This window comes from Centropristis striata, chromosome 24 (assembly GCF_030273125.1).
Source record: "Centropristis striata isolate RG_2023a ecotype Rhode Island chromosome 24, C.striata_1.0, whole genome shotgun sequence".
NCBI classification, from domain to species: Eukaryota; Metazoa; Chordata; class Actinopteri; order Perciformes; family Serranidae; genus Centropristis; species Centropristis striata.
Window position 1 is genome coordinate 1024474 of NC_081540.1, and position 21953 is coordinate 1046426.

Here is a 21953-nt window from a genome sequence, read left to right on the forward strand (position 1 = left end):
TCCAAAGTTACTCTTCTTTTTCAGAACCAAAGGTGAAGCTCGAAACTGAAGAATAAAAATAATTTGTTTTCTCTTCCGTGCTGCAGACGTTTGGAGGAGAAATATCAGTCGAGGAGAATAAAAAGAAACAACCTGTGAATATTAAAACCGACAGCAGAGAAACAGCTTCAGTGAGAAAGTTTGAAAGAAAAGTAAACACACATCAAAGGCAGGAGAGGAAATGTTAATGCGTGTTGTCTCTGCACACCGAGCATGTTAAACACACCGTCACGCCTGTTTAGGTTCGTCATGCGGCGCGGCGCCGTTTACCCGTCACGACGGTCTCGTGGTGCTGCCGCGTGACCACCCTCTGCTCGCTGACGCTGAAGCCCAGGTTCAGGTTCTGGAAGACGTCCTGGCTCTCCGCCCACGACTGCTGGAAGCTCCGGAGCAGCTCCTCGCCGGACGCCTCCACCGTCGGCACGGCGCCGCGCACCACGTCGGCGTAGGACGGAGGGTTCCCGCGGCCGAGCACCTCGCTCATCGACTCGGTCGTCACGTTGCCGAGCTCGTCGACGCTGCAGAACTGCTCGCTGACGGAGCAGCGAGACACCGAGTCCGGCTCCCGTCTCTCGATCTGTTCCCGGAGCTCCCGGGCGGCCTGCGAGCCGTGCTCCCCCGTCTCGAACACGTCTTTTATCGCCTTCACGTTGAGCGTCGGGATGTCGTCTCCGCGCGCCGGCTCGGCCTCGGCGTCCTCCGTGTCGCTGCCGAGCCGCTCCGTGATCACGATCGGATCCTTTCTGGCGTAAACTCTCGGTTTCGGGGACTCAAACCGGTTCACCAGTTTGGATAAATCCACTCTGGGGAGATCTTCTTTCAGGATGTCGATCGTCACGGCCTCGCCGCCGCTCTCCTCCGCATCCGCGCCCAGGCGCTCCGGGATGTCGATGGGATCTTTCCGCATGTACGTCCGGCTCACCTCCGCCTTCTGCGCATCCTCGAAGAACGACTTCTTGTCTCTTACGGTCATCATGGAGTCGCCGAGCTCGGCCACGTCGATCGGTATCGGAGTCCCTCTGTCGCTGAACGGAGACGCTCGCTCTCGTTCGGTGAAGAACTCAGCCGGCGGTGGCGCGGGAGGCGGCGGCGTCACGAGCCTGGAGGTGGTTTCCCGAAGCTTCATCAGCTTCTCGGAGCGGCTGAGGGTGGGCGACGGCGTGGCGCGGCTCAGCGGCGTGTAGGACTTGCGAGGAGGAGGCGGCGGCGTCCCGACGCACTTGTACGGCGGAGGAGACGGAGTCACTCGGAGCGGGGAGTCCACCCGCCGCGACTCGATGCTGATAAAAGTCGGAGACGGCGTTCTGATGCTCGCCAGCGGGGAGGAGACTCGCTGCTCCGCCTCCTCGCTCAGCTCCTGCTGGACTTTCCTCTCCTGCAGAGACTTCTTCTCGCTCCTCGTCGAGCCGATGCTGATCTTTGAGATCTTCGTGGCTGGTTTCGGAGGCACCGGCGGTCCTTCTACTTCTTCTCTCCCTTCTTCTCTTTTCTCCACAGCCTCCTCCAAAAATGTGACCTTTGCTGTAAAAATATTCCTCAAGTACACCATCATCTCCCTCAGCTTTTTCTTGCTTTGCTGTTTAGCAATTTCACTTAAATTCCTCCTCTCATCCGAGCCCATCGCCCAGTCAGGCAGCTCGCTGATAATCGTCCTGACAGCGTTGGAGTCTATTCTGCTCGGTGCGCCCTCCAGCTCTTTCATTTCAGCGAGCAGCTTCTGCATCACATTACACTTCTCCAAATCTGTGATTTCTCCTGAATCAGCCTCGTCTTTATGGGCCGTTTTCACAGACACGACCTTAGTCTCCCCTTTTGACTTCACCGCCTTTATCTGCACTTTACTCGTCTCTGTTCCTTGCACCTTTATTTGTTTGTGCAACTCTTGTTTCTGCAGCTCTTGCATGTGAAGCTCTTGTTTCTGCAGCTCTTGTTTCTGCAGCTCTTGCATGTGAAGCTCTTGTTTCTGCAGCTTTTGTTTCTGCAGTTCTTGTTTGTGTAGCTCTTGTTTCTGCAGTTCTTGTTTCTGCAGTTCTTGTTTCTGCAGCTCTTGTTTCTGCAGCTCTTGTTTCTGCAACTTTTGTTTGTGTAACTCTTGTTTGTGCAGCTCTTGTTTGTGCAGCTCTTGTTTCTGCAGTTCTTGTTTGTGCAGCTCTTGCTTCTGCAACTTTTGTTTCTGCAGCTCTTGTTTGTGCAACTTTTGTTTCTGCAGCTCAATTTTCTGCAGTTCTTGTTTCTGCAGTTCTTGTTTCTGCAGCTCTTGTTTCTGCAGCTCTGTCTTGTGCAGCTCTTGTTTCTGCAGCTTTTGCTTGTGCACGACGCTCTCCGTCACCACCACCTCCTCGTGTCTCTGGACGTGCTCCGTCTTCACGCTCTGCTGGCTGTGAGAGACAGAAACGTGGCCTTGTCCCTGCTGAGTTGCTGCAGATGTTATCTTAGCCACCTTAGGCATTAAAACAGTGACTGACGGTGACAGCCTTACCTCCCTCTCATTCTTCTGCTTCGCCTTTTTCTCCTGAACCTCCACTTCCTTTACTTTTTTCTCTTTGGCTTTCATTTCCACGCTCACCTCCGTCCTCGCTGCTGTCAATTTCTGATCCACTTTAGTTTCCGACACGTTACTTTTCTCTACCTGCGCCTCATTTTTTATGTCACTTTTCTCCTCTTTTTTCTCCGTCGGCATCTTGAAAGTTTTCACCTTGAAACTCGGAGTTACTTTTGGGATTTTAGTGGGCTGAGAGGGGCTCATTTTCCCCTCCTGTGTCAGAGGCGCATTAATATTCTTTACATCTTCTGCTTTCAATGTGACCGCCGCAGCCTGGCTTTGAAGATTTACATTTTCCTGGACGATGGCGACAGACCTGCTGCTGCTGCTGGATTTCTTAATGAACTGCTGCTGCTCCGTGACTGAAGAAGAAGAAGAAGAAGAAGTGACCACACTGGAGCACGACTGGAGCTCAGAGTTGGAGGCCTCGCGCTGAGCAACAGAGAGACTTTTGGCTGCAGTTTGACTCTTTTTAACATCAGCAGAGGAGAGTGTTTTCTCTGCAGAATGCTCGCTTGTTGCAACCTTTTTATCTGCTGATTTCTTATTAACAACTGAGGCGGAGGGTTTGCTCAAAGGGATCTGGGAAGGGCTCTTCTTGGCGGGCGATATTCCTTGTTTCGTCTTCACTTCTTCTGCTTTCGTGTCTTCCGTGGCGACTTCTGTCCCGCTGCTCTTTGCTGCAGAGACGTCAGGAATCGCAGCAGCAAAGGATTGTATGTTAATTGGCGGAGAGGTTGGAGTTGTGACAGTACTCTTCACCATTTCTTCCTTCTCCCTCTGCAGGCGGTACCTCTCCTCTGCCAGCATGAGAGGGGTTTTGAATTTGCGCTGGTAAGGCCGAGGCTTTGAGGCTTCGGGTTCAGGAGCTGGCGGCAGTTTAATCGGGGGGACGGGGACTCTTCTCGGCGTCTGCGGGCTTTCTTTCGGTTTCACGGCCGGCTTGCTCGGTATCTTTGTTGTCGACGTTGCTGTTAATTCAGACTGAATCAGTTTGCTTGTCTCAATCTGTTGTTGTGTAGTTTCCTTTTTCACTACCTGAACTTCCTCTTCACGCTTTGTTGCTGCTTGATCAGGAGGGAGCTGAGGAGGAGGAGGAGGAGGAGGAGGAGGAGGAGGTGTTGGCTGCTTTTTCTGCCACTTGGGTTTAACCAGAACAGGCTGCTTCTGTGTTTCCGGCTGCTTGGGCACTTTGAATAAAGGCTTGCCGATGGGTTTTGCGAGCTTGGCGGGGGGCGGCTGAGGCATTGCATTCAGCTCTTGCTGCGAGGGAGGTGGGGGGAGAAAGTCTTGAGGCGGAGGAGGAGGAGGTGGGAGAGGGAAAAAGTCACATTCGACCGGCGGAGGAGGAGGAGGAGGAGGAGGCGGGAGGTCGCTGTCCTGCCTCATAATGGACGGAGGGGTCTCTGGGGGCGAGGGAGGAGGAGGGAGGGAGAGCTCCGACTCGGAGGGAGGAGGAGGTGAAGATGGAGGAGGAGGGAAGTGGATCTCCGGCTTGGCCTTCTTCACCATCACACCTTTAGCTTTCATGTCCAGGTTGCAGTAATTCTTCACGTTCTGAGCTTTAATCTGTGACGTTTGCTCTGATTTCTGCACCACGGTTTTCTCCGTCACCGTCGTCTTTGTTTCACAGATTTGCCGGCTTGAAACGCTGCTGTGTGTTGTGTTCTGCACCTCCTTCATCACCTCTATTTGATCACTATTACTCATTTGTTTGCTCTTTATTACAGCAGGCTTCGGGGCCTGTGTTTTCTGCACGGGCAGAGATTTCTGCTTCATGCTCTTGTGCTGAGAGGCCCCGGTGGTGCTGTCTGTTTTGGCAGTGGTAAGCGAATGGTCCTCCTGGGTTATTACCTGTGTTTTCACCGCTTTGCTTTCGTTGTGCCTCTGTGTGTGCTTGTGTGACTCACCGCTCTGTGAGAGCTTTGTCACAGCGGGGGCCGGGCTCACACTCTCACTCTTGGCTCCCTCCTGTAAGCATTCATGCTCCGCTTGCTTTGCAGTTAACTGATTTTTCACGGGCACTTTTGCTTTCTTCGCAGCGTGCACGCGCTTCGGATTTGAATATTGTTTTTTCCGCATTAGATTCTTTATCGCCCCCTGAACATCCCCTCTCACCACCTCCTCTTTCTCCATCTGTGCAGCCTCCTGCCCTTCATAAAGACATTTTATGGATGTTTTCACGTCTCCTTCGATGCTCCCGCGGCGCTGCATCCTGGACGAGGCGTTTGGCTCGAGCAGAAGCTGAATCGTCGCTTTGACGTCCCCTTGTTCGCTCACTTGATGCTGGTAAATCTTTTTCTCACTTGTGGCCTCGTGTAGACTTTGCAGAGCAGTGTGGATGTCTCCTTTGAGAATCTCCTCTTTTTCCACCTCTTTCACAGCCTGTTTGGCCTCCTCCAGGGACTTCAGGGTGCCTTTGATATCGCCTGGCACCAGATCTTCCACAGTGGGCTCGACAATAGCTGCAGATTTCTCCAGTGACTCCAGAGCACCTCTGATGTCTCCCCTGATGATTTCAGGCTTTTCCATTTCTTTGGCTTGATGCTGGGCCTCCTCCAGAGACTTCAAAGTAGTAGGGATGTCTCCTTTTACCACCTCCTCTTTCTCGATTACCAGTTTCTGATTGATGGCTTGGCTGAGCGAGTCCAGGGCCGCGTTCAGGTCTCCTTTAACGATATCCTTCTTCTCCAGGTTCCTGTAAGTCACAGACGGCTCCGTCATGAAGACTTTAACGTTGCTGTTCACGTCTCCGGGAAGAATATCATCCTTCGCCACCGTTCGGCCGATCTCCTGCTGGTTTTTCCGCAGCAGGATTTTCGTCTCGTGCACGTCTCCGCCGATGATATGCTCCTTCTCCACCTTCTCCTCCGACTCCCCCGGTTCGTACTGGAGCTGCTTCAGGTAATCCAGAGCTCCCGACTCGATGCACGTGGAGTAAAAGCTTACGTTGCCTCTCTCCGTGTCGCCCACTCGTATCTTTTTCGAGTCCTCCCCGCCCGAGTTGGAGAGCAGCCGGTGCAGCGTTCGGCTCACGTTCCCCTGAACGACGTCCTCCTTCTCCGTGCTCCTCCGCTCGCCTTTATTCAGCAGCGAGTAGATCGTCAGCCTCACGTCTCCCTTCTCGTCCTCCTGAATGAGGATGCCGCGTTTCGCCGAGCCCTCGTTCTTCAGCAGGTTGTTCACGGCCTCTTGGATGTCGCCGCGGACGATCTCCTCCTTCTCCACGTTGACTCCCTTCTCCTGGTTGAAGAGCTGCTGCACGGTGGTGTTGATGTTGCCGCGCTCCTCCCTGTCAATGGTGATGCCGCGCTCCGTGATCTCCCTGCGGTTCAGCAGGTTCATCATGATGTTGCTCAGGTCGCCCCTGATCACTTCCTCCTTCTGGATCTGCGGCGCCTCCTGGTTCATGAGTTTGTACTTCGCCATGCGGACGTCTCCGATCTCGTCCGTCTCGATGAGAACGCCCTGCGACTCCACCATTTTCTGGCAGTAAAGCTCCTCCAGCGTCTCTTTGATGCTTTTGCCGATGATCTCCGTCTTCTCCGTGCTGCTCTCGTTGAACTCGTGGAACGGCGTCGTTTCAAACATCCACGTCGTCGACTTCACGTCCGCCTGCGGGATTTCCTCTTTGGTGACGACGAGCTGCGAGCCGTCGCTCTCTCGGATGCTGTCGAGCGGCTGCTTCTCAAACAGCCACACCGACTGCTTCACGTCCCCTTTCATCACCTCCTCCTTCGTCACCTTCTCCATGCCGTCGTACTCGGCGCCTTCGCCACGGATATCCTCAATCGTGCGAGTCTCAAACATCCACGTGGCAGATCGGACGTCTCCCTTTTGGATCTCGCTAACACTCACAGTCCTGATGTACTTCTGAGACATCTCGTCCGTCTCAAACCGCTGCTTGTTCGTCTTCACGTCGCCTCCTTGGATATCCGCGACCGTTTTCGACCGGACTTTTATCTCCTCTGTGATTTCGTCCAACGGTTGCGTTTCGAACCTCCACCTCGCCGTGCTGACGTCCCCTTTGTTGACGCCTTCCTCCGTCACGGATTTGATAACGTAGACTTCCTCCGAGTCTCTGATTGAATCCAGAGGCTTCGTCTCAAACTGCCAGCGAGCCCCGACCACGTCTCCTCGGATTATCTCCTCCTTGGTGACGGTCGTGACTTCGTGATAATGTCCTTCTTTGTCACAGATGGCGTACAGCGGCTGAGTTTCAAACATCATGGTGTAATTCTTCACATCCCCTTTCTCTACGTCTTCTCTAAAGATACTCGTGAGTTTAGAGATGTCCGTCTCAGACGACTCCTCTTTGATTTGATCCAGAGAATACGTCTCAAAGATGAAGCGGCCTTTGTCCACGTCGCCGCCCTGGACGTCGATCACAGTGCGGGTTTCTTTTGTCGCCTCGTCGTGGATGGCGTCCATCGGCTGGTGCTCGAACATCCACGTGTTGTTGACCACGTTGCCCTTCTGGATGTCCTCCGCCTGCTGCGTCTTCAGCCGCTGCATCGTCTCCTCCGACGTGGAGCTCATGATGTCCTGCGAACGGTTCTCGAAGATGTACTTCATCCGGGAAACGTCGCCCGACTGGATGTCGATCTCCGTCACCCTCCTGAACGAGCCGCCGTCCTCCCCCGTGAGGTTCTCCAGGTTCTCCGTTTCAAAAAGAAAGCGAGCCAGACGGACATCCTTCCCCTGGACGTCTTCTTCTTTCACGGTGCAGGTTTTCAGGATGGTCTCAGACTCTGTGTGATCACGTATGTTGTCGAGAGTTTGCGTCTCGAAGAGCCAGGTGCACGTCTTCACGTCGCCTTTCTGCACCTCCTCCACGTCCGTCTCGCTCTTTTCCACCTTTTCGTACAGAACGTCCATCGGCTGAGTCTCAAACAGCCACCTGCAGGTCTTCACGTCGCCCTTCTCGATTTCAATCTCCTCTTTGGTTTTGTGTTCTTCCTCCTCCAAACACTTGATAGCATCCAGAGATTGAGTTTCAAACAGCCACTTGGCGGTCTTGACGTCCCCGGACTCCACTTCCTGTTTGGAGATCCCCTTGATGATCTGGAACTTGTTGATGCTCTCGTCGAACTCGTCGATCGGACGTGTCTCGAACATCCACCTGCAGCTGCGAACGTCTCCCTTCACGATCTCCTCCCGCCTCACCGTCCTCACCTCGTGGTAGTGCCCGGCGCTGTCCTGCATGGCGTACATCGGCGTGGATTCGAAAAGGACTCTGTTGGACTTGACGGATCCACTCGTGACGCCTTCCACTTGGATCTTCTGCTTTCCTTCGCATCGACTTAAATCCATCGTCTCGAACCGTTCCTTGTAGTTCGTCACGTCTCCTTTGTCGAGAGCTTCCACGTTCACAGTTCTCGTGATCTCCTTCTTCTCCTCCCGGATGTTCTCCAGCGGCTGGCTCTCAAAGACCCACTTCTGATGCCGCACGTCGCCCTTTTCTTCCTCGGACGCGACCATTTTCTTCAGTTTCCCCACTTCCAGCAGCTCTTTCAGGTTCTCCATGGGCACTGTTTCGAAGAGATGTTTGGCCGATTGAACATCACCTCCGACGATCTCCTCCGAAGCTAAAGGCCGAGCGTTGGCGTTGTCTTTCAGCGTGTCCATCGCCTGAGTCTCAAAGACCACGCAGTACTTCCTCACATCGGCGCCAAGAATGTCCTCCTTCTTCTTCCTGGAGCTCTCCCATTCCTCGTCGTTAATGGTGTCGAGGGTCTTCGTCTCAAAGAGCCACCTCCCTTTGTTCACCCCGCTTTGAATATTATCCTCCATCGATATCCCGCAGATCAGCTTCACCATCGAAGGGTCTTTGTTGATCATATCCAGCGGCTGCGTCTCAAACATCCAGCGTGAAGTCTTGACGTCTCCTTTCTCCGTCTCCTCGCGGCGGATGGTGGTGATCTCCAGCATCTCGCCCGAATCCCCCCTGATCACGCACATGGGCTGAGTCTCAAACATGCGAGTCGTGGTCTTCACGTCCCCTTTGATCTCCTCCAGCTCGGACTTCAGGTTGAGGAAGTGGCTCTCCTCGATCGTCTCCGTCTTGCCCAGAGAGTCCAGGTGCTGCGTCTCGAAGAGATACCTCGCCGTCTTCACGTCTCCGCCCGTGATGCTTTCGTTGGCGACCACCTCCGTCTCCTGCTCGTCTTCTTGGTAGATTTTATTCAGATAATCCAGCGGCTGCGTCTCGAAAAGCCACGTGGCCGTGCGGACGTCCCCCCTTGCCAGATCGGACGATTTCTGCGACTGCTCGGCCGAATCCGAACCCTCCGTCCCCAGAACGTCCATGGGTTGAGTTTCAAACATCCACGCCGTGTGTCGGACGTCTTTCCCGGCGATGATCTCCTGCTGGGCGATGTTTCTCACCTCGTCCTCCTCCGGAGTGTCATCCTTGATCGTATCCAGCGGTTTGTTCTCAAACATCCACCTCATGGACTGCACCTCGCCTTTCAGGATCTCCTCCCACTCCAGGTACTCTCGGTCGGGACTCGAACCCCGACTGGAGTCGTCGTTTTCAAACAAATAGCACGCCTGCTGCACGTCCCCCACCACCTCCTCGCTCTCCAGGTCCTTCCGTTCGGCTTCGGTGAGCTCGCTCATGAAGCCCTCCTCCAGGTTTTTGCGAACCTCCGGGTGAATGTGCTTGTAAAGACGCTTCAGCTCGGCCGAACTCTTGTGTTTGAAGTACTGCTCTTTGCTCACAGATTGTTTCTGTTGGGGGGGCGACTCCTGGGACTCCAGTGGCGGATTTGATGGCGGAGGAGGGAAATATTCGGTCGTCTCATAAGCTGCAGCTGATGATGATGCTGCTGCTGAGGAGGAGGAGGCCAGGGCGGTCTTTTTAACAGTGGAGGACGTGTCATAGCTCGTCACGGTTGAAGCTTTTGAGGACTGACTGATTGGCGCCCATTGAAACTGGTTGAAATCCACTTCAACCTGTTGTTTTTTGAGTGTTTTTTATTAAGGAAAGAGAGACAGTGAAGGTTGTGTTGAATGAGGAAAAGCACAGAAAAAAGGACAGAAAAGGACAGCTTTGAAAGTGCAGAGTAATTAAGGAAATAAAGGTATCAAGGTTCAACCCCTAAAATGACATAAATTATCACAAATGTGCTTCTAAAGCCACTTTTCCACTACAGCTTTGACAAACAAGTCATCATTTAAACCCAGATCATGTTCACCGAGTGAATGAGTGTTTGTTTAGGAGTCGTAGGAATCATAAATATCATAAATATCTTACAGAAGGAGGAGATTGTGAACCGGTGAGCAGCTGAATACTTTATTTGCCCTGTGAATTACCTTATCAAACAGATAATTCACACAGTTCCTCTGATAAATCACCAACTCTCACAAAGCAATAAATGCTACTAAACACATCTTATTTCAGTTTATTTAACGTAGTTTGCAGAAAAGCTGTTAAAGCCGAATGAAGAGTTTCTTTAGGAGTCTCACAAAGTCGTACATTATGATTTCGGGACCACAGATCTGTTAAATTGAGAAATATTTCAACAGAGTGAAAAGCAGTAAGGCCCCTGAAGGACTCCAAGAGCTCCAGTGTGTATTTTCAGAGTGGTTTACTTTTGTTCTTGGGATAACTTTGAGCCTAATGGGCTGAAGGTCCAATGGGACCCTCTTCTGTTGGGGTTACAGCAGCTGGAGGAACCACTCGGTCTGCTCCCTGGAGGCCGATTCACTCGGGGAGTTTGGCTTTAATTTATATTTCTACATCAGTTTCCTCCACTAGTGAACTACACTGTAAAAAAAATTCTGTTGCTTTTACAGAAAAAAAATGGCAGCTGTGGTTACCAGAATAATTCTGCAAAAAATACAGTACAAATGTAAACAACTTTACAGAACAACTTGTACATTTTACTGGTATTCAATGCACAATAAGCAAAATCTGCATGTAAATTTTGCATAAATATTTAGTATAAAAGCAGCATCATCCTGTTAAATTAGCAGTAAAGGACGCTATAATCTACAACTTTAAAACGTTTTTTTTTTTTAATTACGACAGTTTTAGGATGTAAAATTCACAAGTTGTTCTGTAAAGATGTTGACATGTGTACTGTATTTTTTACAGAAATATTCTATAACTAGTTCACTAGTTTTGGTCTATTTTGGCCCTACTAGGTTACAAGTGAGGCTCAAAATGTTCACCAGTTTACTAATACAGGCCTAAAAACTAGTTTGTTTAGTTAGTTTTATAACTTTACAGGTAATATTGATATAAATTTGCAGGGCGTGATAGTGGAAAAGTGGCTTAAAACTTTTCTTTTATACCTCAAATTTATTTCCCAGCTGCAGAAGCACCAAATAAGAAACCTTATTTAGTTGTAAATGAATAAAAACAGACACATCTCCGGCCTGTCAAACCCAGACACTCACTCTCTCCTCTCACTAATTACTGACTTGATTGAAATATTCAATGACGATCACATTAGCGGTGACTTCCTGTTTAAGTCTGGATTTCCACCCCAAAAACAGAAAAAGTGACATGAGGTCTTTTATCCAATCCAATTTATTCTCCAGCAGCTCATTTTCTTTTGATGCCTCCCTCGTCTTTGCACTGATACCTCGTGGAAAACTATCATCTATTTAGATAAACAGACGGCATCATTACCTTAATTTCCTTGGCTGGTGCAGCTTCCTCGATGGTTTTTTCATACTGCTGCTTCAAAGCCTGAGTGGAAACCTTTGGTAGGTCCTCTCCTCCGACGAGCATAACTGAATTAGACACAAGAAGAAGGCTGCCTCATTAAGTCGTTCGCAGCGAGGGAGCTCAGGGGGATTGGAAAGGGAAATAAATCATTTCATTAAAAACCTGAGTAGTTTTCATTTTCTGAAACCATGCAGCGGTGATTGCCCAATTTCCACTTTCCAATATTTTACCTTCCTGACTTTGCCCTGATTAGATTTGCTGCTCTGCACTGAATAGAAAATCATCCTCATTTTCATAGCTCATCCCTTATTCAGCTGTAGTGGGAGCCGTCATTAATATACAGGACACAAGCAGAGCCACCATATAAGAAGAAGAAGGAGAAAAAAAATCATGCAAATTATAATATAAAAAGCCATGAGTGGAATAACCTGTTTCATTGTAATGGTTCCCGTAACTGGCAGCCACGTTGTTCTGCTGGACTCTTTGATCGTGGATCACCTGTGAACAGATAAATCACATGATAAACCATTAGAGCGCCACAGCCTCCCACTGGTTCCAATCAGACACCAGTTAAAGGCCTAGCATGGGGCTAAAGGCCTAGCATGGGGCTAATTTTATATATAGGCCACCAGAGGCTGAAACTGTGCTACAAAGTCACAGTCTCCACCATGAAAACATGTTTTATATCAAGAAAAGAGGATAAATTCCCCTTTTATCCCACATATATGGCTGATGCCCACTAGTTATACTAGTTTGGGTCTATTTTGGTCTTAATAGTTAACTAGTTAAACACACTTTCCCTCACAGGGATGTCACAGAAACTGATACTGTGCTACTAAGTCAAAGTCTTGATTCTGAAAACATGTTTTATATCGAGAAAAGAGGGTACGTTTCCCTTTTATCCCACAGATATGCCTGATGCCCACTAGTTATACTAGTTAAACACACTTTATCTCACTAGTCGAGACTAAAATGCTGACTAGACAACTAGTTTGGGTCAGGTTAGGTAACTAATATTGTGCTACAAAGTCAGTATTTTATATCCAGAAAAGAGGACAAGTTTCCCTTTTATCCCACAGATATGACTGGTGCCCACTAGTTATACTAGTTTAGGATGTTTTGGCCTTACTAGTTAACTAGTTAAACACACTCTCTCTCACTAGTTAACTAGTCAAGGCTAAAATGTTCACTAGTTAACCAATACAGGCCAAACTGCCCACTAGTTACACAAGTTTGGGATGTTTTGGCCTTACTGGTTAATGACTTGAAGCTAAAATGCTAACTAGTTAACTAGTTTGGGTCTATTGTGGCTGGGTTGTCACGGAAACTGATACTGAGCTACAAAATCACAGCCTCAATCATGGAAACATGTTTTATATCAAGAATAGAGGACAAGTTCCCTTTTATCCCACAGACTGATGCCCACTAGTTATACTAGTTTGGGATGTTTTGGCCTTACTAGTTAACTAGTTAAACACACTTTCTTTCACGAGTTAACTAGCCGAGGCTAAAATGTTGACTAGTTAACTAGTTTGGGTCTATTTTGGCCTTACTAGTTAACTAGTTAAACACACTTTCTCTCAAGAGTTAACTAAACAAGGCTAAAATACTCACTAGTTAGGGCATATTTTGGCCTTGCTAGTTAACTAGTGAGCCACTGGTTGAACTAGTCAAGGGAAAAAATTACTTGGTCTTACTAGTTAACTAGTCAGCCTCAAAATGTTCACTGGTTGAACTAGTCAAGGCAAAAATATTTCCAATATGTTCACTAGTAAACTAATATAGGCCAGAATACCCACTAGTTACACGAGTAGCCTTAAACTAGTTAACTAGTTAAACTCTCTCTCTCACAGGGAAATCACGGAAACTGATACTGTGCTACAAAGTTCAAACCTCGATTTCAAAAAACTTGTTTTATATCGAGAAAAGAGGACAAGTTTCCCCTTTTATCCTGCAGATACGGCTGATAAATGATAGATTTTCAGCCGAAATGAATCCTGATGATTCCACATTTCCTCTAAAAATCAAACAGTTTAATTCAGTGTGAGTGTTTTAGTGAGCTGATCTGAATTCAGAGGCAACACAGGGACGTTTTACAGCGCTTTAATTTTGAAATTCACACACTGAGAGCGTGGACTGGCTTTTGGAAATGTAATTAGTTTGACAAATTATTCACACATTTTTTACCCTCTAAAATACAGTTTGCAGCCATTAATTCCATTTATTTATCATGGTTAAACTTATTATGGTTAAATTTATGTTCTTACACTCTCACCGTAATGTCTTGTATATATACTTACTGCAAATATATATTAAATATCTTAATATGATGCTGGTTATCTGCCATATTGCACATAAATCTGTGTCGGATTATATTGAATATATTTAATATTTCGTCCGTCTTCAACCAGACGAGCAGGAGAATTTATTTCTGTCATTCATGATTATTTAGCAGCACTTCTGGAAACATTATTGTTCTGTTTTCTTTGCAGACTTGTTTGGACTTGCAGCTCTTTGAGTTGACAGCTCCGGCTCCAGACGTGTTTAATTGCATTTATTGTCAGATTCTTTTTTTGAAAAAAAGACTTTCTTCTTATTTTTTGAGGCTTGTTTTGCAGGGTGGACAGTTGCTGCAAATGCTGGAAAAAACATATTTTTCTGCACGAATATCTGCCATTAAATCAGGTTTTCTTGTCTGAAGGGAAGAGTTTGTGCATGTGCATTGGTAAAATAGAACTAATAAATAATAATAATTGGTAAAATATACTAACAGGAGCTCCCCATTTCTAAAATCACCTGTCACAAGTTACATTTTCTAGTCTAGAAGAGGTGCAGTAGAGTAGTTTCCTCTCAGACTACTTTAATTAAAATATACTTAATATGGTTAATATGGATTTTTTTGCCCAATAATCTGCAAATAAATACAAGTAATTATAAAATAATGGCACCTGTTTATGATTAATTTGTTTGTGAGATGCAGTTTTTAGGAGTTTGTAAATTAGAGCTTTATTTGGTTTGGAGGAAAGTTTATTTTGTGTTTGAGAAACTTTAATGAATGTCATTAATCTTTGGCAGCTGCAGATATTTGTTTTGGTTGTTTTATGAATGGCACAAATGGGTCACAACGATAATAAATAAACAATAACTTGCCCTCTTGGTCAGGGGATGTTTTGGGCCTTACTAGTTAAATAGTTAAGCACATTTTCTCTCATTAGTTAACTAGTCGAGGCTGAAAATTCTGACTTGTTAATTAGTTTGGGCCTTACTAGTCAACTAGTCAAGCTACTTAGCTAAATACTTAGCCAATAAGTTAGCTAAGTATTTAGCTTAGCAAGCTACTTAGCTAAATACTTAGCCAAGAAGTTAGCTAAGTTTTAGCTTAGCAAGCTACTTAGTTAAATACTTAGCCAAGAAGTTAGCTAAGTATTTAGCTTAGCAAGCTACTTAGCTAAATACTTAGCCAATAAGTTAGCTAAGTTGTTAGCTTAGCAAGCTACTTAGCTCAATACTTAGCCAATAAGTTAGCTAAATTTTAGCTTAGCAAGCTACTTAGCTCAATACTTAGCCAATAAGTTAGCTAAATTTTAGCTTAGCAAGCTACTTAGCTAAATACTTAGCCAATAAGTTAGCTAAACTTTAGCTTAGCAAGCTACTTAGCTAAATACTTAGCCAATAAGTTAGCTAAATTTTGGCTTAGCAAGCTACTTAGCTAAATACTTAGCCAAGAAGTTAGCTAAGTTGTTAGCTTAGCAAGCTACTTAGCTAAAAAATCGATATGGGTCATTTTTGACCCATGTTGTGCATTAGAAGAGTAGTGACACAAAAAGGGATTTTATTAAAAAATGAATAAAGGAAAACATAAAATGAGGATGTATGATGATCAAAAACAAACTAATTGAGGAAAACCTGGAATACTGAATGATGAAAATAATTTATTGCAAAGATATAGAACATAAAAACTCTGTCACTGGGTCACTTTAGACCATGTTGTTGTGCATCATAGGGTTAATGTGTATGTAAAGCACTTTAAATCACCTTGTCTTGAATTGTGCTATACAAATAAACTTGTCTTGCCTTACTATGCTGCTCCGTGTCTGTCTCTGTGACATAAAATGTGAGAGAAATAAGCGTAGCAGTGTGTTTATTAGCCGTCTGTCTGTCTGTCAGAGTGATGTTCAGGTGACTGACGTGATTTTACCTCGTGTTGGTTCAGAGAGGGAACAACCTGTCTGCTTCTCACTGTCACCTCTGAAGAGCTCGACGTCTCCTGTCAAACACACACAAACACACACAAAGAGACACACACACACACACACAGACACACACACGGTGGGTTTTATCACCTCATGGCTGTGAGCTGTAAGAAACAGCAGGTGAATAAGTAGTTTTTACGCTGTAAAAAGGCTTAATAATCCCCTCTGAGGCCTGGAACCAGTGTTTCCCCATTACAGAGGTGCATCCTGGGAAGTTTAAACTCCACTAAAGGAGGATTTCAGTGTTGCAGAGGGAAAGAAACAGATTACAGGGACTGCACAAAACGGCATCAGCCATTTTTTCCTCCGTTGAGGTTTTTTATGCAATTTAGCGGAGATGAAAGAGAAATATATAATGTGGTAGCTTGTTTCCTCTGGTGTTAACATGAAAGATCCACAGAGCGTTTGGTTGCTCTGGACTTCGGAAACCACTCATGTCAGAATAATAATAATATCCTCCTGATATTACACCTGTGAGGAGGAAACTGGAGCTGAAAGTGGTTTTCTGTTGGAGCACTGAAGCAATAAGTGGATCAAACAGACAGCTCCACTCTAACATTTAGCATTCAGAGCTGCTGCTGCTGGTGAATCCTCTCTGCTACACTGAGCCACCTTACTTCCTTACTTCCTTCCTTCCTTCCTTACTTATATATATATATAATATATAAATGACTAAAAAACATGTAAAAATGACTCTAAAAATAGTTAAAATGACCAAAAAATACGTAAAATTATTAAAAATAGAAGTAAAATGAAAAAAATTGACGTAAAATCTCCAAAAAATTGTAAAATGACCAAGAAAAGATTTAAAATGAATAAAAGACACTTTAAATAACCAAAACAAATGTAAAATGACAACAAAAAAAACCCACTTAAAACACTATAAAAAATTTTTAAAAATCTGTAAAATGACTACATGTCTATCTAATTATGCCTGGATCCACCCTCTGTCTGCAATGCTTCTTTTTTTAGCCCCAGTCTGCTCTGATTGGTCATCATTTCTGCACCATCATTGCAGCCGGGGAATGACTGTACTTTGCACATTTGCACAAAATGAATATGCAACCTTGAAAAAAAACCTGCAAAAAGTAGTTAAAGTGACCAAAAAATACGTAAAATGGCTAAAAATTGTAAAATGACCAAGAAAAGATTTAAAATGAATTTCATTTCTGCACCATCATTGCAGCCGGGGAATGACTGTAATTTGCACATTTGCACAAATTATTATGCAACCTTCAAAATCCCTGCAGAAGCTGGAATGCTGTGCAAAAAACGTAAATCTTGCATTCTGTTTTATTCACATTTTGGACATTTCCTAACTTCTTTTTCCAGAAAAAGTTTCCCTTCTGTCTGTCACACTGGTATCTCAGTTATTATATTCCCAACACCTGAAGCTCTGATCCCATCCCTCCCTGCAGGAGTCCAGCTCCTCTCACCTGCACAGATCTCTGCTCGTAGTGCACCTGGGTGACGGTGGCGTGTGAGGAAGAGGAGGAAGAGGAGAACTCCTGCTTCTCAAACTGTTTCTTGACGCTGGCGAGGCCGCCGGGCAGCGAGCACGCCTCCGCCTCGTCCATCACCTGTCACACAGAGAGAAACCAGATAAGAGGACGTCCAGACACATTAAACACAGCTGTAACCTGCTTCAGAGAGATTTAGCAGATTGAGGTGAACCTTCGCTGCTCCCATTGATTGTGAATGTGTTAAACATTCTCTATGTTAATGTGGGAGAGAAGGCAAAGCTTTATGTTAATGCTTTCAGACGCATTAGCAGAGCTGCTGTTCTTTAAAACGTGATGGGAATGCTGCAAACTTTAAACATTAACAGCAGTAAGAGAGTTATTTTACATCATCCAGTGGTGTTTATCTGCATATTGATAGAAGACAAGAAATAAAACGACCAAATAAAGACTTAAAATCACAAAAAAAGTCATTAAACGACTAAAAAAGTATTTTAAATGACCAAAAAACACTTCAAATGACCTAAAAAGTACAGAAAATATAAAAAAAAACAACGGAAAATGAAACAAAAAAGATTTAAAATGATTAAATTAACACTTAAAATAACCCCAAAAATATGTACAATGACTAAAAACACTTAAAATGACAAAGAAACATGTTTTTTTTTTAAATATGTAAAATGGCAAAAGAGATTTAAAATGATAAAATTAACACCTTAAATAACCGAAAAATATGTAAAAAGACCAACAAATACGTTTAAAATGACTAAAAGAACACTTAAAATAACTAAATACATGTAGAATGACTAAATAATATTTTAAATTACCTAAAAAGACATAAAATAACAAAAAATATACATAAATGATTAAAAAAATGTAAAATGACCAAAAAGATACGGAAAATGACTAACAAAGACCTAAAATTACTCAAAAAGTGACTAAAAAATTACTTTAAATGACCTTCAAAGACGTAAAATGACAAAAAAAAATATGTAAAATAACAACAACAAAAAATACGGAAAATGGCAAAAAAGATTTAAAATGACTAAATTAACATTTAAAATAACCCAAAAAATGTGTAAAATGACCAAAAAAATGTTTAAAATGACTAAAAAACCCACTTATGTAAAATGAATAAAAAATACTTTAAATTACCTAAAAAGATGTAAAATGACAAAAAATACGTAAATTATAAAAAAAATTTTTTAAAAATGTTTGTGTGTCTTTTTTGCTCATTTTGTGTCTTTTTTTGGTCATTTTGTGTCTTTTTTTAGTCATTTTGTGTCTTTTTTTAGTCATTTTGTGTCTACTTTGGATCATTTTGTGTCTATTTTTGGTCATTTTACATCTTTTTTTGTTCATTTTGGTCAATACAATGAAGCCTTAGCAGTGTTGGTGTTCTTTAAAACGTGACGTGAATGCTGCAAACTTCAAACACTAACAGAGTTCCTAGAGAGTTCCTTTTCATCATCTAGTGTAACATATCTGCAATAATACTGAGACAGAACTAAATAAACTGAAATGAATACTTTCTGGGTTTATTTCTGGCTCCTAAATTCTAATGAATTTACTTTTTCCCCCCATATCTTTCCTGCAACAGAGAGAGAAACATCAATAGGAAACTCTCAGATTAAGTCACTTTAATGGAACAAAAGAGCTTTTCAATACTGTTTTATTGAGCCACGGAAGGAATTATTCCTTAAAAAGTCTAAAAGGCTGGTTCCTCCTGCAGGAGAGCAGCTCATCAGTATGGAGGAGCACAACACACACTCACTGTTTGATACAATCATCTCCTTTTGGGATTGTCAATTACTTTCTAATAAAACATTTATATGGAGGCCTCTGCATACATAGCTGCAGGAAACAATATAGGGAGAAGAAGCAGGCTGCATGTGTGTGTGTGTGTGTGTGTGTGTGTGTGTGTGTGTGTCTTTCTAATGTAAATGAGTTGCTAGATGTAATTGTCCAGTTGTTGTGTAGGATGTGAGGTCAGTGACTCCTGGTGGCCAGCAGCATCTTATCAATATTTAACTGTTGCTGCAGAAACAACAGCTGCTCTCAGATTATCACATCTGTCATTTAGAGACGAGAGTCACACTGATTTTCAGATGCAGCATGCAGCCACTAGAGCAGCTATTCTCAACCTTTTTGAGTCGCGACCCCCAATTTAACATGCATGTTGTCCACGACCCCCGCTCACTGAACACAATCTCACACGCACAGTTCAGATCACCCAAAAAAGAAACAAAATGACCAAAAAAAGGAAACAAAATGACCAAAAAAGACACAAAATGACCAAAAAAGACACAAAATGACCAAAAATGACACAAAATGTCTAAAAAAAGACACAAAATGACAAAAAAAAGGAAACAAAATGACCAAAGAAGACACAAATTGACCACAAAATGATCAAAAAAATACAAAAAAATGACCAAAAAAAGACACAAAATGACCAAAAAAATACATTAAATTACCAAAAAAGACAAAAAATGACCAAAAACACATAAAATGACCAAAAAAAGACACAGAATGACCAAAAAATACATTAAATTACCAAAAAATGACAAAAAATGACAAAAAAATGACCAAAAAAATACAAAAAATTACCAAAAAATGACACAAAATGACCCAAAAAGACAATAAATGACCAAAAAGACTAAAACACATTAACACATGAACACTTTAACACAGTGGAGACAGAGCTGACTTCCAACATGATTTGGCGACCCCCAGAAATCATCTCAAGACCCCAATTGGGGTCCCGACCCCAAGGTTGAGAATAGCTGCACTACAGGGCAGCGTAGATCTGAGTCGCTTTAAGAATTACGGTAGAACTGATCTGTTTTACTTCATAAGAAGAAGAAAAAAATGCAGAGTATGAAAACTTCGTCCATTTACTTTTAAAAGAAATACTTTACCAAAAATACTTATAAAAAATAACTAATAAAAAACTCTGTTATCAATATTTTAGTGCTGCAGAAACAACAGCTGCTCTCAGATTATCACATCTGTCATTTATCATCTTATCATCATAGTCACTCTGATAACTGATGTCACAGAGATCCACAGAGACTGGAGGCTGCATGGTTCTGGTTTCAGATGCAGCATGCAGCCACTAGAGGGCAGCACAGATCTGAGTCGCTACACGATTTACGGATTTATCTGTTTTCCTTCGTAAGCTTTCAGAAAACATGCAGGAATACAGAAGAAATACATGCATTTACTTATATATTTAATACTTAAAATTACCACAAAAAAAGACCTAAAATGAATTAAAAACATGTGAAATTGTCACCAGCACTTATTGATGCACTAATAGCTCTTACTGCAGTATACCTTGATTGTTTGCTTTTACTCTTCCTGTAAGTCGCTTTGGATAAAAGCGTTTACTAAATGACTAAATGTAAAATTTAAATGTATTACCAAAACAATGTGTAAAATGTTTTTTTTAAAAACACTTAAAAAGGCCAAAAAAGATTTAAAATGACCAAAAAAAGACTTGAATGAATAGAATAAAAAGGATGTAAAATGACCAAAAAAAAAGTAAAATGACAAAGAAAGTACTTAAAATTACAAAAAAAAAGATGTAAAATGATTTTTAAAAAACACTTAAATTAAGCAAAAAAAAAGATTTATAAAAGACTTAACATGACAAAAAAATATGTAAAATTTGTCTGATTTAAAAACACCTAAAATGACCAAAAAAAATACATAACATGACCCAAAAACACCTAAATGACGAAATGACCTTTTTAGTCTTTTTACATATTTTTTGGTCATTTTATGCCTTAAATTGTTATTTTAAGTCTTTTCTTAGTAATTTTACATCTTTTTTGGGTCATTTATAGTCTTTTTTTTGTTATTTTATGTCTTTTTTTAGTCATTTTAAATCTTTCTTTTAGTCATTGTAAGTCTTTTTTGTTATTTTATTCCTTTTTAATCATTTTACATCTTTTTTGGGTCATTTATAGTCTTTTTTGGTATTTTAAGTCTTTTTGTTAGTCATTTTAAGTCTTTCTTTTAGTAATTTTACATCTTTTTTGGTCATTTATAGTCTTTTTTTTGCTATTTTTTGTCTTTTTGTTAGTCATTTTAAATCTTTCTTTTAGTCATTGTAAGTCTTTTTTGTTATTTTATTCCTTTTTAATCATTTCACATCTTTTTTTGGTCATTTATAGTCCCTTTTCTCCAGAGCTTTGCTGTTCCCGTCCAGTTTTATGACACTTTGACAGATTCTGCTGATCCCTCAGTGTGAGTCCCTCCCTCCCTCTGGACAGTGTTCTCTGACAGCAGCTTTGACTTCAGGGAGCCTGAAACACTGATAAAGATCAGAAACACCAGCAGCATCATCTATGACATCATCTATGACATCATCTATAATAACATAATGACACCATCTCACCGCGGGGCAGGAGGAGGAGGAGCAGGAGGAGGTGCTGGTCTCCTTCTTGGAGACGGCAGCCTGGTACATGGCCAGACGCTCCTTCACCGAGACCGGCTCGTCCTCGGAGGCCTCGGGACGTCCTGACGGGGCTGCACACACACACACACACACAACTCACTGTTAGAACTACACAACACTGCAGCGGCTGCATGGGAAAAGGGATTGTTTTTCTGTTAAAATCTCCCACTTTTTGGTAATTTATGTGTATTTTTTGGGTCATTTTGTCTGTTTTTATGGTAATTTTGTGTTTTTTTTTTCAACACACAGACACACAACTGTCAGAACAACACAACACTGCAGCGGCTGCATGGGACGGAGATAAAAAGGATTGTTTTTCTTTTACAGTTTTTTTTGGTCATTTTGTGTATTTTTTTGGGTCATTTGGTCAGTTTTTATGGTCATTTTGTGTCTTTTTTTTGATAATTTTGTATATTTTTTGTGTCATTTTGTGTCTTTTTTGTGTATTTTTTGTCATTTTGGGTCTTTTTTGTGTATTTTTTGTCATTTTGTGTCTTTTTTTGGTCCTTTTGTGTCT

At 43.4% G+C, this 21953-nt stretch overlaps 1 protein-coding gene across 1 annotated transcript in view; it reads right to left on the minus strand.

The window, feature by feature from the left end:
* Positions 1-21953, minus strand: part of xirp2a (xin actin binding repeat containing 2a) — a 133633-nt gene that overhangs the window by 5200 nt on the left and 106480 nt on the right. The window contains exons 6-11 of the mRNA XM_059328320.1: positions 21377-21507; positions 16951-17094; positions 15460-15528; positions 11690-11759; positions 11223-11326; positions 310-9538 (exon numbers count right to left, since the gene is read on the minus strand). Coding sequence (XP_059184303.1) covers positions 310-9538; positions 11223-11326; positions 11690-11759; positions 15460-15528; positions 16951-17094; positions 21377-21507 — 9747 coding nt within the window. The remainder of the gene's footprint in view (positions 1-309; positions 9539-11222; positions 11327-11689; positions 11760-15459; positions 15529-16950; positions 17095-21376; positions 21508-21953) is intronic.